The sequence below is a fragment of the Brachycentrus maculatus genome, unplaced genomic scaffold (assembly GCF_059751285.1).
Source record: "Brachycentrus maculatus isolate JH-2025_06_01 unplaced genomic scaffold, ASM5975128v1 h1tg000096l, whole genome shotgun sequence".
NCBI lineage: Eukaryota > Metazoa > Arthropoda > Insecta > Trichoptera > Brachycentridae > Brachycentrus > Brachycentrus maculatus.
This window is the reverse complement of record NW_028280850.1, coordinates 869,131-887,383: the sequence shown is the minus strand read 5'-3', so window position 1 is coordinate 887,383 and position 18,253 is coordinate 869,131. Positions and strand designations below refer to the sequence as shown.

The 18,253-nt window shown below is 32.4% G+C and overlaps 2 protein-coding genes across 2 annotated transcripts in view; one reads left to right on the top strand and one right to left on the bottom strand.

Annotated features, from left to right (window-relative positions):
• Sol1 (CUB domain-containing protein Sol1) overlaps window positions 1-17,928 on the top strand; it is a 243,900-nt gene extending 225,972 nt beyond the window's left edge. The window contains exons 10-14 of the mRNA XM_088258466.1: window positions 12,626-12,812; window positions 13,619-13,809; window positions 14,832-15,039; window positions 15,650-15,897; window positions 17,019-17,928. Coding sequence (XP_088114592.1) covers window positions 12,626-12,812; window positions 13,619-13,809; window positions 14,832-15,039; window positions 15,650-15,897; window positions 17,019-17,080 — 896 coding nt within the window. The 3' untranslated portion in view covers window positions 17,081-17,928. The remainder of the gene's footprint in view (window positions 1-12,625; window positions 12,813-13,618; window positions 13,810-14,831; window positions 15,040-15,649; window positions 15,898-17,018) is intronic.
• DNAlig3 (DNA ligase 3) lies at window positions 5,253-11,930 on the bottom strand. The gene is made up of 4 exons (XM_088258465.1): window positions 10,151-11,930; window positions 9,228-9,381; window positions 7,619-7,882; window positions 5,253-6,761 (listed from the first exon to the last, which is right to left on the bottom strand). Exons 1-4 carry the CDS (start codon window positions 11,789-11,791, stop codon window positions 5,929-5,931), a joined length of 2,892 nt encoding a protein of 963 aa, XP_088114591.1. The 5' UTR covers window positions 11,792-11,930; the 3' UTR covers window positions 5,253-5,928.
• Window positions 17,929-18,253: the final 325 nt, after the last annotated feature.

Here is an 18,253-nt window from a genome sequence, read left to right as displayed (position 1 = left end):
GAATGATCATCATGACGTTTCTGTTTTTTTTTTAATTTTTTGTACGCTTTTTTTTCGAAATGTTGTTTCATTCTCCAATGTATGAGGAGATGCATGGATGTAAAAAGGCGAAGAATGCTTGCAAAAACAGCGTGATGTGACATTCTATCCTCTCTGCCCATCCCTGCAGGAATCAGTGTGATGATTATTGTATGTGAAACTAATTACTTAGTTACATTTATATTTACAACATTTTGAGTGTGTCCAAATGCTTGTTCACAAAATCTGGATTAACTCCAACTACAGGAGTTATTTTCAATTTTTTTTTTTGTTTTTTTTGTTTGTTTTTTAATCCAGGATTCGGACCTCACATACAAATATAAGAGTTTCTGCTTAGTAAAGTTTCTTTACATCTCACCAATAGATGTCTCTAGTGAAGTTCTAGTGATTCGAGAACAAGGTTTCTAAATTGGTTCATATATATAACTTCCAAGAATTTAAGTAGTGTTATTGTCAATAATGGGTACAATTGGTGAATGTTACACGAGTGTAAAGTGATCACTTAAACCAGCCTATGACGGTCGTCAACCCCGTAAATGCCCAGACTTCCATATTATTCTTCATCTTTGATGAGATGTCAAAAAAGAAATATGAGATTTATATTTACCTGTATTAGATTTAAGTACTTTCTCATATCGCTCACTCCTTTCAAGAACGTCATAAATCAAAATACTCGATTTTTCAGGAGAACGATTTTAATGTTTTAAAATATAACGCAGTGTATTAAAAATAGATATCAAGCCTATTATTGAACTTTTTACTGTGAACAGATCTTTTTAGGTAAAATCTGAAGGTTTTTTCTCCATTTGAAAAATATTTAATATATTTGTTAAAAAAATTAAACAATACCTTTTCTTCAAAATGCAAAAACAACATTTTCTGCCCTGTAGCGGGTAAATATTAAGTTAAAAATATGCCTCTTTTGCTGGGATATAGTACATTTTCTGTGCATTCCGAAAACATGCACAACTGAAAATTGACATTTTTTTATTTATGACGTTCTTGAAAGGAGTGAGCGATATATTTTTAATCAAATCTTTCCTTACACAAATTTCGTAAAATAACTTTAACAGGTTTCACAAATTATAAACATAATTATTTTAATATCAGTTCGTCGAAAACTTTCTAAAATCTAAATATCCCGAAATTAACAAGCACTTCATCTCATCGGTGATAATTATATAGCCAGCTAAGCCAATTTACAAACACAACCCTTAAAACCAAATTAAGGTGATTTAAAATAATTTTTCTCCCTAATATATTTTTAATGACTTCTCGCCAACTCGAATATTCCCGGTAAATGATTAATTGAAAAAAATAACCTAACGAGCATTACAAAAAGTATTGCTCTCATAAAATTTAAATAAACCACAATAGCGCAAGGAAAGACAATGGAAAACCACAAAATTTTCGACAGTTTTTCCAAATTATTTTATTTGGGAATTTAACAGAGTTTAATAGTTACATCAAATTATAGTACAAAACAAATACTTGTACTGTTCCTATTCTAAAATTTAAAAACTAACTAACTAACCATTACTCCGCTTCCCGCAGGGGTAGGCAAAGAGAATAGAACGCCACACCACTGTCTTAGCGAACATTATTCGCCCCTACTACATTCATACATCTCATACATACCTCAGCTTTGTATTGTTTCCGTATTTCACCTTTTAACCATATATCATACATCGTTAATAAAATCACATATACTTTTTATTTTAACTTTCATGGGAATTGAGTATATTTATTTTAGCCTTGGATGATAAATATTTATCAAGGTTAAATTATGTATTTAATAAGAGCATGTAAAAAAATGCAATCTTCCCTTATTTTACTATTTGAACATCTATTTGTCCAACATTCGTCTGAGGGATCGCATTTCGACTGCATTCAGTCTACTTTCATCATCTTTTCCCAAAAAATCTCATATCTAAAAATACCTGGAAGAGGAATGGGAGGGAGGAAAAGGGGAAAGGAGAAATATCAAAGGCCAATTCAAAGACAAATTAGACGAAATGAGGGATACTGCGATATCAATGTCGACGTACTTAATGAGTGTTAAATGATCACATTATTTTTTGACATCTCATCAAAGATGAAGAAGAATATGGAAGTCTGGGCATTTACGGGGCTGACGACCGTCATAGGCTGGTTTAAGTGATCACTTTACACACGTGTAACATTCACCAATTCTACCCATTATTGACAACCACACTACTCAAATTCTTGGAAGTTCTATATATATGAACCAATTTAGAAACCTTGTTCTTGAATCACTAGAACTTCACTAGAGACATCTATTGGTGAGATGTAAAGAAGCTTTTTATTAAGCAGAAATTCTTATATTACGTAAATGCCCAGACTTCCATATTCTTCTTCATCTTTGATGAGATGTCAAAAAATAATATGAAAATAACTCCTGTAATTGGAGATAATCCAGATTTTGTGAACAAGTATTTGGACACACTCAAAATGTTTTAAATGATCACAGCAAATACGTATTAAGAAAGTGTAATATCCGCAAGAAATCATTATTTTCACATTACGGAATATTTTCCCAAATTAGAGAGTAACGGCATCCGAATATGTGTTTCTCTTCTCTTATTTTAAGCGTCGCGTTTTTCGAAATACCTGGAAATGGTTGAAAATGAAATAAAATAATGCGTATGAAAGATGGCCCTGCCCGCATACGAACACGTACATCGCTCATACATCACGCCGTCATAAAAAGAAAATTGTTTCTCTTTACGCATCAAAGAAAGCATTTTCGGGAAATATGAAAATAATAAAGAAGAATCAGGCGAGCGTGGAAAGATTTTCCAGGTGCTCGTGTACAACGAACTCCCCTATAACGTCGAGATAGGTACCGTAAAACGGGGCTACTTGAACTTTGATGTGTTACTTGAGCCCAGTACAAAAAAAAAAATTTATATCTGTATTTGGTCTACAATAATGAACGTGTCGACATGATTGATTATTTTCCTGACAGGTGACACTTATTGTCACGATACGTTCATTATTGTAGACCAAATACAGATATATATTTTTTTTTGTACTGGGCTTAAGTAACACATCAATGTTCAAGTAACCCTGTTGTACGGTACCGCGTTATCGGAGGGAACGTTATAGGGGATCAATGTTTTTTTTATCATTTAATATAGTAATGTGGCAACCCACACATCGACTATGGCAACTCAAATCGAGTGAAATAGCGAGCTCCCTACACGAGGCCCGCAACGAACGGAAACGAGCCCGTCACACTTCGTCGCCGCCCGTCCTCGGATTGACACGTACTTCAACTGTTCTCATATTAGAATCACGCGATTATTCTTGAGTATTTTCTTGATTGTAATTTGATAGAACTGAATAAATTTGTGTTAAAAGTAATCCGCTTTCATCTTGCTTCCCTTCTGATAAATTAAAGTGGTATTCAACTAGAAACCATAGTAACAAAAGTTTTTTTTTTATATTTTTCATTTACTAGATATCAGATTTTACAATCTTAGAATCTTCAGAATCTTCTCTCCAATAAAGAGACTAAGCTCTTGTGCTTGGAGAGGGACTTACACTTATTATTTATTGTACATGTTTGTTGGTAATATAATTTGTTTTTATTTTAAATTTTTCATTTTTAGATTAATATGTTTATAATTAATTTAATTTATTTTGAAATATTTATATTAAACACTGATTTTTGGGTATACTTAGTTGTTTTTTTTTACATAAAAATAAATTTGTGACAATTGTTTTGCCTTGTTAGAGCATTTTCAAAATATTAATTTAAAAATTTAATAATGACCTAACAATGCGAAATAATGGTCACTATTTTTTTATGTTTTTTTTTAATAAAATGTACAACTTAGTAGACCCTAAAAGTCAGCTTTTGATTTTAATATTTAAAATATTTTTTGATTGTGATAATTTTTTTCACAATTTCTGATAAAGAATAATGTTTTATTTAAATTAATGACAATTTCAATAACATCCTTCCTCTTGACCACTGTCTTTATAAAGATGGAAATGTCAACCTTTTTCATATAATTTAAATCCCAAATAACACTATTTATACGCACCCTGCTTTTGAAGGATTATTATATCAGGGAAATATGACCAAATATTATATATATATTTATTTATTGATTTGGCGTTTAATTTGTAGAACTCCATTTTGATTTATGTATAAATTTTAAATCAAACACAGATTTTTTGAGTCTACTAAGTTATATTTTATAACAAAAACACATAAAAAATTATATTGTGACAATTGTTTCGCCTTGTTAGGGCATTATCAAACGAATGTGAAGATCAAATGGACTATGGTCCTTATGTAGCTATACAATTCTAAGTGTAGCTATACAATTCTAAGCTACTGTTGTCTCCCATAAATTATTGCTGCACGTGTTAAAACTGTCACTTAGAATTGTATAGCTACATAAGGACCGTAGTCCATTTGATCTTCACATTCGTTTGATAATGCCCTAACAAGGCGAAACAATTGTCACAATATGATTTTTTATGTGTTTTTGTTAATAAAATACAACTTAGTAGACTCAAAAAATCTGTGTTTGATTTAAAATTAATACATAAACATTATATGTATAGGTAATGAAAACTGAAAAGAAAATAACAAAAAGTATTTTTTCGTTTTATTTTAAGCAATCCATAACAGTTTTTGTACATTTTTGTATAATCATAACATGTGTAAAAAATATTCTCACAGTTTAAATTGCATTGATTAAAACAAAAAATGCCATAATTAATAAAGTGTTATCAAATAAGTTCATTTAAAATTGATAAAAATAAAATTAAAATTTATTAATGTAGATAATTTTCTTAACCTAGATAACCTTCTACAATACAACAGGTTTATTTTTGTATAAATAATTTAGGAAAATAATACTCACGCACTGTTATAAAATTACAATAAACTTATCAAATTACTATGATATATAGTAATAATATTTCATAATTCATTTGATGTGATGAGGTAGATTTATTTTTTTATTTATCGAATATTAAAGCGATTACTTGGTTTTGTTAATTTAAAAAAACAATGATGATATTATGTACATTAAAAAAATATACAAATAAAAAACTAAGAGTACAAATCAATATTTTCCCTGCTAAATTTGAAAGTGCATAAACCCATATACTAAAATTAGCTACCCTGCCTTTTGGTTTTTATTCAATAAGTTGGTAAAAAATCATCAGGATTTTTCTTTTTTTTTTTGATTTCTCAATAACACACTTATTTACAATGTACCAGATATTTTTTTTTAAACAATACTCATTTATAACCCTTTTATAAGTCATAGGTTCTCAACATAAGATGCCGCCAGATAATTTTTTGTTATAATATTGAATTGAATATTTTTATTATGGAACTTAAGAGTACCATTGACTAGTGACTTAGCTTGCATGGAAGAGACGAAAAACATGAACACATCGGTTAACTTCGACTGACCTTGAAATACTAAATGCGCCATATGACGTATTCGCATGCGTAAAGCGAGTAGGAACAAGTTGACATATCACAAATATTTCTGTGTTTGCATGTATACTTTTTGTGCCTGAACGTACGGGATAAAGCTTGTTGCGTTCAGGCAATAATATAGTAGACGTATTGTGTACGTTTGTATATAGGGCAGGTAATAAAAATCACAGGGATTCGCAAAAGTTAACTGTATAGTCTTACGACCATAACAGCTAAAGTCAAGCGAAAACAGTTAATATTTTTAAATGCTAATCACCAAGTTTAACGGCCTAATACTTCAATAGTGTACTCATAAATAAATAAATAAAAAGCAATGAAATTCATAATTCATTTGTAAATAAATTCCATAGAATGTTGCTTGTCGAAAATAAATAAAAAAATTCAACATTTTAATATCACCCATGGACTTTGTTTCGCAACAAAACACTATAAGTTGAAGTTAACTGAATCTTTTTAGACTCTATACAGGATTGTAACCATTTTATTGTAACATGGCGAGCACTTTTAGGGAAATTAATTTTACTTTTATTCAAGTCTCGTATTCCTATCTCGGGATTAAAATGTACAACATGCGTGGACGTGCAACTCCCACTTTGGTCCAGTTTACCGCCAAAAGCGATCCAATGCCGCGAATATTCTTTTAACAAAACGTCGCTGATTTTAGTTTTATCGTTATCAATGTAAAATTGCAGAATACAGTTCTTGAAAATGTTCGGCAAAGGTTTTGAAGGAAAAGATTGAGTAGAAGAAGATTCAGAATCACTGCTCTCCTCTTTCACTTCGAATAATTCCTTTTTAATAGAATTCTTTTTCTTCTTAGGTAGTTCATCATCATTTTCTTCATCAGAGTTTCGTCTTTTAAAGTTTCTTACGCTATTCACTTCCATATCATCCTCTATGACTTCCTTTTTAATCGGTGTATTTTTATTCTTCATGTTTTTGAAAAGATCATCGATTTTCTGTATATTACCATTATCACTGGGTTCTTTTTTGACTTTAACCTTTGTAGCTGTGGAAGACTCTCCCTGTTCAGCAATATCACTTTGGGCAGCCAAATTGTTAAGTAAAGAAACGTCCGTGTGCTCCTTGGAGTTTTTATACAACAACTTGAGTTCCGCTAGATTCGTGGCTGTGTTCCAAGACTTATCATCTCGTATTCTTGTTACTCGCGGAAATCGTATAGAAATTCCATCGGCAGTGTGGATTTTGGCCTGCGTTATTTCCGTACCTTGAATAAAAAGCAAAATTAATAATTATTTATTATAAAAAGTATTCTGACACCTCGCAAATCCAGTATTCTCTCAGATTAAAAAGCTAAAAATACAATTCAAAAATTCTCTCATGACAATGAGACAGAGCAATACAGACATCCAAAAAACCATTGCAAAACTATGCATTGTTGAATGTAAAAATTTGGCTGTTGGAGTCTATAGAAATATGTTTTTTATTGCTTTGTACTAAAAATATACCGCCTCCGTAGTGTAATGGTCAGCACGCTCGGCTACCGTTCTGGAGGTCCTGGGTTCGATTCCCAGGGGGGGGGTCAAATAAATATAAGTAATTTTTTCACTCTAATATTTATTCAATATTACCCTGGACTGGTACCTGAAGCGGAGGGCTGATCACCTTTCCTTCGTGTGTTAACGATCAAGATAACACTGTGTGTATAATGCAGTGCCCTATGCACCATTGGGGTGCGGAAAAGTGTTTGAATTGAAAAAAAATATATGCTTTATATTTTTTTTAAATCCTGGATCTATCAGGATGATCAAGTAATTAATATACTTGGGCATGGACAGTCAGGAGTCGGAATAATCGATGAGTTTATTTGAGGAGATATATGAATGTGGAAGAGGCAAAAAATGTTAGCAAAAAGACAGAGTGGAGTAGCATTATATTCTCGCTGTCAATCCCTACGGAAGACTGTGATGAGAGTAGTTAGTTTAAAAAATTAACATAAATTTAAAAAAATCACGACTGGCGATGATAGTTATGTATCTTTTTCATTTTCAAGTTGACGGTTATGTATTCATTCATCCACAATCACTTTGACGAAGGGATCAAGATTTAAAACCCTTTACGAACCTGTAATCTCCCAAACAGGTTGCTTTTTGGGATCTCTGGCTACGAAGTCGGGAACCATTGTGTTGGTACAGTGTAACCAATGTGGGATTCTGTTACTATCTCTGGATATCTTGATCATCCCATCTCTCAACGGGTCCTGAAGATCTTCCAGAGACTTGTCATCGTGCCCCGTGTGTACCTTGGTCACCGTGACCCACCTGTCCCGGTCATTATCATAACACCCCATCAAGAAGACCGATAGCATGCCACCTTTTTTGCCAGTACCTGAAAAAAAGTAAACTGATTTAGAAAAAATCAATTAAGGAATAACAGTGCGGTCAAAGAACATTTTAAAAAGTATGGCAAAAACGTTTAAGTATCTTCAAGTAAAATCATTAAAAAAAATGTTTAAGTAAAATCATTAGTATGGCATGTATCACTCAATTTTGGGTGCTTTGCCATTATTGGCAATTATTTTTTATAAAAATATAAAAATTAAAAATAAAAATAAAAACCACAAAGTTTCCTATTTTTAGAGATTTGTTGCAGACATGATAGTAAGGATAGGGAAAGTAAATGTGAAAAACGTATCAAAACACCCAGACCAATTGAAAATAAATCTTTCTTGATTTTTTTTTTAATTGACGGGAATCGAACCCATGATGCCAGTTTCGCATTCGAGCGTCTACCCAACTATGTCATGGCACCGGTCACAATACTTCTATGCGTGATTTAGGTTGTTGGAAAAGTTCATTCTAATTTTCTCATAGGCAGGTTTAGGAAACCATGACATCATAATGACGTCTTTGTTGTTGCTGTTTTTTTTTCTTGCTATATTAAAAGTTTTAAAAATAAAAATAATAAAAAATTAAAAAACAGATTTGTGATGTTTAGTATTGTCCAAGAAAATAGGAATTAAATTGTGAATAATAAAATGGAAAATCGAATCATGAACATCAAAAACATCAATAATTTTTACAGGACTGTAATCCAAATTCATAAAGTCGTATACATTCATAAAAATTACTGAGATAAGAGATAAGCTTATATCGAAGAAATAAATACAATATCACCATAATAATTTGTCAAAATGTTATCAAACATTTATTATTTATTAAGAGAGATTACCACAAAAGTTTTCACATCAACAATATACTTACATAAACAGGTATAGATCATATACTATTCGATCCCATGTCATGATGGCACCGCAGTAACAAAAAACGCGCTTTGACTGTCAGAAATTATGACTCTAAGAAGCATATTTGGCAAGCGTCTACAATATAGAATAAGGAACACCAGGATAAGGGAAATATACAAGATCGAAAATGTCATTAGGTTGGTAAGGCAAAGAAAAAGACAATGGTATATGCATGTAAGGAGAATGGAACCATCCAGACTCCCCCCACATTGCACTGCACAGCCAACCGCAAGATAGACAGCTTCCGGGCAGACCACCAAAGAGATGGATTGATAGCTGGGAATCGACATTGCAAGAGCCATCCTCTTTAAATTGGCTACAAGGCCTACACCAAGAAGAAAAATAAAACGGATTGATTATGTTTTGATTGGTAATAATCTATAAACGTTCAGCATTTCTTTTAAAAATAAGCTAAAAAGATTGACTCACCAAACCAAGCTCCTAGTACAACGAGATCAGCGCTGTCGGCCATTGCACCTCCAAACAGATAATCCTTTTTCACTTTAAGCCAGTGTCTTTTTCCAGGATCGTACTTTGATTCAAGATCTTTAAGGACCAATCCTTCGAGCCCTAATTTCAGAACCTTGAAAAAATCATCCGTAAATAAAAAAGCACTTTTGCTTTTGTCAAAATGTCAAAAATTACATAAAATCTTTTTATCACAATTCCTTATCATATTATAAAAGTCTCTGAGCATTCCAAAGCTTACGACCTGGCATTTGGGTGGTTCAAGTGATCACTTTATACACATACACCATTCTGACTATTATCAAACATCAAAATTGCATCAATTGTTCAAGCACTCATGTTGGATTTCTTTCCTATGTTAATTTTGATTCTGATAGCCGCTTTCCCGCAGGGGTAGGCAGACAGAATAGATGCCAAACCACTCTGCCTTTGCAAAACAATCTTCGCCTCTTTCACATACATGCATCTCCTCATGCACCGATTATTGTGACTTTTGATCTGATCAGGCACAAGTATTTGAAATACTTGGTCATGCTAAAATTTCTCAATATTTCTCTGCTATTGTTTCCTACTACATTCGTCTCATAAATCTGTTAAACCGTCCTTTCCTCTCTCATTCATTCCACATTCCAGACCATTTCAACACACCTTTCTTAATTTTATCAATATTACACTTTCAATAATATGCTTACCTCAGCCTTGCATTTCTTCTTTCATTCACCATTCGACCATGTATCATACATTGTTATAACATCACATATATATATATATATTTAAACCCTCTTGGGAATAGAATTTATGAAGTTCAAGTTTGGTTAATAAATATCATCCAAAGTTACGTTACGTATGTAATAAAAGTATGTAAAAAATAATTGGTTTGTTACCTTAGCAATCATGTTAGCGAGATCGCTTGGCTTTCTGATAAGTTCCATTTCAGAAAACATGACGTGATTTTTAATTTCGATCATATTATCTTCTAAAATCTTTCGTCTGACCCTCACCGGCTTGTCAATCAGAATCTCTCCATTATAATAGATACAATCGAATACAAACAAACAAACTTCGGCATCCTTAAATTCAGTTTTCTTGTGAACGCCCAGAGATCCGAATGGTAGAGGTTTTCCCGTTGCGGTGTCTACCATCAAAACTTCAGCGTCCAGGATGAGGTCTTTAGCGTGAGGAAAAGCCTTGGGAATAAAGTCCTTGAACCTGTTAATCTTGTGCGGCATGACAGGTTTTAAAGATCGGGAGAAATATTTGAATTCCGACCCTTTTTTATGCAGCTGCACTCTTTCCCCGTCGTATTTTATCTCGGAATACATTCCGTTCGGACATTTTTTCATGGCCATTTCGACAGATTTACAGGCTTCCGCCAGCATAGGCAAAACCGGCGTCATTAACACGACATTCGCTTTAAGCGAGTTCTTCACGGGACTCGAGTTACCAGCCTTCTCGGCCAGATTCTTGACTCGACTTATGACCGCATCGATATCTCTCGAAGACTGGAAGATTGTATACGCATCAGGATGCACGGCTTCCAGTATATGTTTAGGGCCGGAATTGATTCTGAGATCGCCTTTTACGAGCCGTATGATCATTTTCATATCATTAGAAGTGCACTGCTTGATTATAGATTTAAAATGATAAATTTGCTCTTCTTCTTTGGTCATAGTGGAGAGTTTATCTAAGAATGAATCCACATCGTTTAATGTGAGTACGCTTTTATTAGCCGGTTTGTAAGCGTTGGACGATTCGAAGAATATTCTAATCGTTTCCGCTACATCCCCATTTTCTAAATCTGTCAGCATGTCGTCGTGATCTATTTGCAATATTGCCGAGAAGAGCTTCACCAGCTGCTTACTTTTTAGATTGTATACCCTTTTAATAGCTCCGGGAAGTAGCAGTCGACACCAGAGAGTGATGTCACTCTTGAACCCTTTTCCATCCGTACCTTCAGAAAAAAATTGTTGTATAACCGCAGTTTTGGCCGTATAGGCATCCTGGTTAGTGACCTCGGCACAAATCCTCCTGAATTCTCTGAACGAATTATCTTTATGGTCCACAAGAACATTCGAACAAGTCTTCTTCGGGGATTGATGCTGTACACCTTGATCTGAATCACTTCCATTTGTTGGAGGATTTGTTGTGTTTACATTCTTTTGGGGCGTTTTTTTCTTCGGTGTAGGCTTGCTTCCGTACTTTTTGTGAAACAACTCTTCGGTTTCTTTCACTTTTTCCAATATTAATTCTTGATCAGATTCCGGAATGTTTTCCCAGTTTCCAATATCATCCGGGCTGTCGATCCGTTTGGTCGTGGGCCGTTGTTTTAAAAATGCTGTCATCAAACAATCCACGTGATACCAAGATTTCATTTTCTTTCCTTCGCCGTATGGACTGGCGACTAATTTAGCGATCCTCAACTCCTTATCTGGACATTTCTGTTTGCACCCTTTGCAGTTTGCGCGACCGCCTTTCGCTATATCCACATAAAATGGAAGGTCTTCCTGACCGTCTGCATCCCCCATTTTTTATCGATCAATAAATTTACAAATCTATACGATTAAACAAATGTACATCAAAACATAACCCCCATTACAGGAAAATCAACACAAAAACTTAATTTTGACAGGCACACACCTGACAGCAATGCTGTCAAATGCCTCTGACGTCAGATTTTTCAAATTTGCGCGTGCGCAGAAGTAATGTAGTGAAAAATCAATTTAGGTACCTATCTGCAAAAATACATAGGTACTTACTTCCACAAACTTATCTGTAGAACGATTTTAGCCGGAGCTGAAAAAATGTGAATACAAACAATTTATGAATTTTGGGTGGCTAAAATTAGTTTTTCTTTTTTTTGTATCAACTTACCTACTCAGTTAGTATTAAGTTTTTCTTTTCATCTTTTGAACATACTTACCTTGGTATTTTTGCAATTATTTAATATTTTTGCTCAATGAACATATACTGTTTGTATTAGAAGTATTAAATTTACAAAATCTAGTGTGGGTAAAGGCATGCAACCCTGAGTGAGTGAGTGAACAATTCTATAGTAGGTACTTATTATTCCTCCTCTTTTATTTTTATTTCCTTTCACAAATAGCAGTATCCCCTTCATCCTGAGCTACTTTATTACATTTTCACCATCTGCATCGCATCGAAGATATTCCACTCCTATATCCAAGAATCCGAAGCTCAGGACTTATCATCCTGGCTTCACATAATTAACAATAAAGTCAATGATTAGATTGATGCGCTGCCCTTTGCACCATTTACGCCAGAAAAGGAATTTTAAAAGCAAAGATAAAGTATTTGGTAATATGTATAGTTTATTAAAGTATTTATAAACTTTTTTTCAGCTTCCAGTTGTGACGCAGTTTTCAACAGCGATACTAGTAAGAACGGGACCCTGACATCACCACATTACCCTTCTCCGTACCCTGCTCGGTCGCACTGTAGATACGACTTCCAGGGTAGAGGGAAAGAAAGAATACAGATTACCTTTCAAGACTTCAACCTCTACCACCCAACAGATGATTCCAAAGAGTATGAAAAAATCATTGAACTTATTAACTGTAATAAATATTAATTGATTCAGAATGCTTGAAAACTATAAGTAAATTTTTTTTAAATTCAAAAGCATGTGATTTTATTATTTAAGCAAAAAATTAACATTAAAATATTATAATAAATTGGTACCTACTAATCTTATAATAACAAAGAATAAAAGACATATAATCGGTATGGCATATGGTATTTGAACAAACCAACTTGCTTAAATTTATGATAATTAATGAAATTACTGTTTTTTGTAAATAATGTGAAAATCTTTTTAGTTAAATCCAATATTCCTAATGAGCAAATACTGCGTATATGCTTAGATTCTAAGATGACAAGAAAAAACTCTACTGTATTGTATGTTTTTAAATAGATTTTTATTACCGGATACCTAAGACTTTTACCAGATAATCTTGGCTATCCTAGACTCTAAAACTTTAAACTATCCATCCAAATAAAATTGGAAAAAACGGTAACGCATTCAAAAAGTGTACAGTTTTATATGGCTCTAAGAGTGTACTTTAATGGATTTGAGCTATTTTTTAATTTCCTAATTAAATTATCACATATTATTACTTGTATTATTTTAAATTAGAAATAGAAAGTAATTTTTTTATCAACATGATATAAATATATTTCCTAGGAACATATACAAAGAATGAATAGATAATTTTTTTTAAAAACTCTCAATCAATATTAATTTCACTGAACAATTTTTTATTTATTTGTGTAAAAATTTACGAATTTGAATGTACCTAATGCATCCTAATTTATATCCAATTCATTATTTCCAGATGTGATAGCATTGATGCATTACAAGCATTTGTGCATATTGATGGAAGAATGGAGAAAATTGATTCCTTTTGTGGAACCAACTTACCAAGACCAATCATGTCCAATGGACCTCGTATGATGCTGGAGTTTAGGGGGATATATTCTTCTCGTTACATTAGAGGATTCAAAGCCTTTTATAGTTTTACTGAAAGTAAGTATCTTAAATTTATACTACATTTAAACATATCTTTAATTATTTAGTGTCTGGCCTGAAAAATATTAAAAGATTAGAGGCATTAAAATGATGATTTTAAAATCTCATCCTGTAAATTATTAACATCATTAACTTCATAATACTTTTTATCTAAATAATGGAGGAATGTAAAATGTATGGATTTTTTATGGATTTTTTTAAATTAATGCCCAAAAATTTGAAATTCCGTTACATATATATTAAAAAGATAAAATGTAAAATAATACATATTTCTATTTACAAACATTTCTATTCCAGTCTCTTTTTAAAAAGTGATAAAGCTCCAGATAAAGCATTTTATTCTGTCATTGGGAAAACCATAATAACTGAAATATATAGTATCCCACAATTAAAAAAATCTTTTAATATTAATATTCAACATTTTACAGATTTTTTATTTTTTATTTATTGTGTTAAATTTATAACATAAGTCAAAATTAGACTAACATTTGACGATACAATAATTTAGTAACGAGTTATCTCTTTCAAGCGCACTGCTTGTGTTTAGGGAGGGAGAACGCTTTACAATATATATTTCAAAATAAAATTATAATTTTAATTTATAGGTAAAACACAAGGTAAACTTAAAATATCAAATAAAAAAGCTGTATCAAAGTTAAAAATTGAACAAAATATACGTTAACCATACGGGCGTTTGTCCACTACACGGGATTTCACCGTCCGGTAGTCCGGTTTTGAAAAATAAAAACAAATACGATAGTTTAGTGTGATTGAATTCACGCGCAAATTTACACGCACCGATCAAGAGCACTGATCCGAAGAAATATGGACAATAGCACAAGCCAATCATCGCTTTAAAACGCTAATTGACGTGCCGGGCGGTAAAATTCCGGGTAGTGGACAAGTGCTCTATGTGTTAAAGTTTGTGATATAAAAATAGTGTTAAGAAATATGATATTATTTAAATGAAAACTTACCAGGGCTTCAGTTAATAGATATTGTCAACGTGTGATTTCCAGATTATGGAATAACCCAGGGAAAGCAACTAGCTGAGTTCCCGTGTGCCTTTGTGTACAACAGCTCGGAGGCGGGGAACGGGACATTCAGTTCGCCCAACTATCCCGGGCCTTACCCGAGGGACACGGAGTGCCATTACTTCTTCCATGGAGCACCACACCAAAAGGTTCATCTGCACTTCACCTACTTTGATGTAGAGGGAGTTCTGCCGTGAGTAAATAATACAGTAAAAAGTAGAACAACCATCATTCGAATTTTGCCATAATTCAAAAATGTATTTCTTAATTCTGATTCAATTGCTCAAAACTTTTGATAATTCAAAAAATATGTTTAATTCTAAACCCAAAGAAATATTTCATACAAAATTCGAAATAAAATTATAAGAATAGATCTAAAAAAACACTTATTTCCTTGTTTTAATTTATTTAAATTTCCGATCTCATTCACTGCTGTTGTTATTTTGTTAACACTTAAAATTATCAGGCAAAAGTTTACAAATATAAAAATTAAAAAATATAATTGACGAGTTTTTACAGCATCAAATCAAATAAAGTTATATAAAAGTGTTTTTAAAATATACTCTACTCATTGTCTATTCACAAGGATCGGACCAGAATTTTTTAAAGGGCTTTTTCTCATATTTACCCTCCACAGTCTGTTTGCAGATCATAAATTGATGTCATGGCTCCAACATAGGTTGGGAGAGTCATTTACTCAGATAATTCTCTGATGAATAAATTCACAAATCTATTACATCCACATATGAAAATCTTTTTTACTAATCAAATATTCAAAATAAAAATAAAATATCAATTTGCAGGTGTGAAGCAATATCAGCAAGCGATTATGTAGAATTTTCAAATTTTATGGCCAGAGATAGAAAATATAACCGATACTGTGGGCAGCTAAAAGAGTTCCACATCGAATCAGACAGAAAGTTCTTCAGGGTAACTTTTAGATCTAACGACAGGCTGGATGGAACTGGCTTCAAGGCCAATTATCAGTTCTTGGACGAAGTGGAATCATACAGCATGAAACCGGACAACAGGAGTTCTGCAGCTATTTTTGGTAAGTTTTGTACTTTTTCATTGGTCTTTTACTCTTTCGTCTCGATTACTGCTGACCATCGTGATTTCCAGGGATGACTTCTTCTCTGTCTTATCCTCATTACTGAGGGTTGTGACCCTTGTGGAAGCAATGACTCTTCTCCAGTTATCCCTTGACTGCGCTGCATGTAGCGCTCCAACCATCGAGGTGCCTGCTGCTGACTAAACTTTATCGGTCTATCGGGTGGGGATCTTCCTCTTCCTTTCTTCCCCTCCAGGCCACCGATCACAACTCTTCATTCCAAGCTATCCTCATTGCCACGCGCAACGTGTCTAAAGAACTGAAGAATCCGTGGCGTACAGACATTAGTCAGAGTCAAGCCATCTAAGTGTACTTCCTTGTGAATAGACTCGTTGGTGCGTCTAGCTGTCCACCGAATTCGGAGCATGCGCCTCAAACACCACATTTTGAAAGCGTCAAGTTTTCTCCTTTCTGCTGCTTTTATGGTCCATGTCTCAGCAGCAGAGATCCAGAGATGACAATACAAGGGTGGATACAGTAACAATTTGCAGTTAATCCATATAACATATCGCTCACTCCTTTCAAGAACGTCATAAATCAAAAATTGTCAATTTTCAGTTGTGCATGTTTTCGGAATGCCCAGAAAATGTACTAGATCCCAGCAAAAGAGGTATATTTTTAACTTAATATTTACCCGCTACAGGGCAGAAAGTATTGTTTTTGTATTTTGAAGAAAAGGTATTGTTTAATTATTTTTTTAAATATACTAAATATTTTTCAAATGGAGAAAAAACCTTCAGGTTTTTCCTTAAAAGATCTGTTGCACAGTAAAAACTTCAATAAGTGGCTTGATATTTATTTTTAAAATATTGTATTATATTTTTAAACTTTAACACTGAAAAATCAAGTTTTTTTATTTATGACGTTCTTGAAAGGAGTGAGCGATATGTATCTAACACATTTTCTTAATTTTGTTCCCTACTTTATTTGAATGTTATGATCAATTCATCTTTCCCGTGATTTAAATCTCTGTACTCTGTTTTAGTAATCTCAGCACCAATCATCAGTGAGGTAAATATTAAAATCAATCTATATTATAAACTAACTTTTGCTTCTTCTAGAATCATCTCTCATCGCAGTTACAATCCTCTGTGTTGCCTCTACTCTAGCTGCTGTGAATTGAATGAACTTCGAGGGCATACTATCAAGGCAGATACTTCAAATAATACCAGTATCGAATATGGTTTTCTAGGTCTCATTATACAATAATAATATTGTAAATAATCAAAACAAAATTCTAATGTAGATATGTAAATAAGAATTGTTAAGATAATTTTATATACATATTTTTATCGGACAAATAATACATTCTACCTTCTGAATTTACACAGGATATTTTAAAAATATTACAAAGGAAAAAAATAAACCTGTTTCAATAATATTTCCTGTATAACAACAATCGGTAAATCCATTATAAATGCCATTAATTTATTTTTGTCCAGAAACAATTTTAAAAGACATATTTATTTCGTATTAAATATTTTGTCAGTAATTTGTATATCAAAATGGTATGTGCTTACCAATTATAAACAGTCAGTATCATCATTCAACATATATGAGACTAGTTGTTAAATTAAAATCAGGTGTTTATATTTTTATTATTTGGTATTTTGGTCAGTGTATCAAATAATTTGTCAGTAATATTTACATCAAAATGGTCTGTACTTACCAATTGTATAAATGATCATGTCATTGATCAATATTTGTGTGATTAGTTGTTTAATTAATAGATCAGAAATTAACATTTTTACTTTTTGGTATTTTGGTCAATAAATCTAATAAATTGTCAGCATATGTTTATCATAATGGTCTGTACTTACCAATTTTAAATGGTCAGTGTTATCAATCACATGTGATTAGTTGTCAAATTAAAAGATCAGAATAATTACATAAAACGGTAAGCATAAATATTTTTTAAAATATATATTCCTAACACAATGACAAAATATAAACTGTTACCAACAAAAAAAATATCAATCAAATGACTACTTATTATTTTTCACTGGGCTTTAATTTTATGGATTAGTTTTGCAATTATGAATCATGTTATGAATAATTGAAATTATTTTAAAACAGCAATAAAATATTCTATGTAATTAAGCACAAGAACTGAGGTTATCGTTAATTTTAGAATTTTAACTCAAATACATAGATGAATTTAAAATCACAATTCTTGTTTACCAATCACGTCAATTAGATTTGCACATGCAAAATAATAAACAGTCCATCTGTAAATATCTAACACAACCCAAATTCTGTTTCAGCACATCTTGGTAGAATTAATGTTATCAAAAGT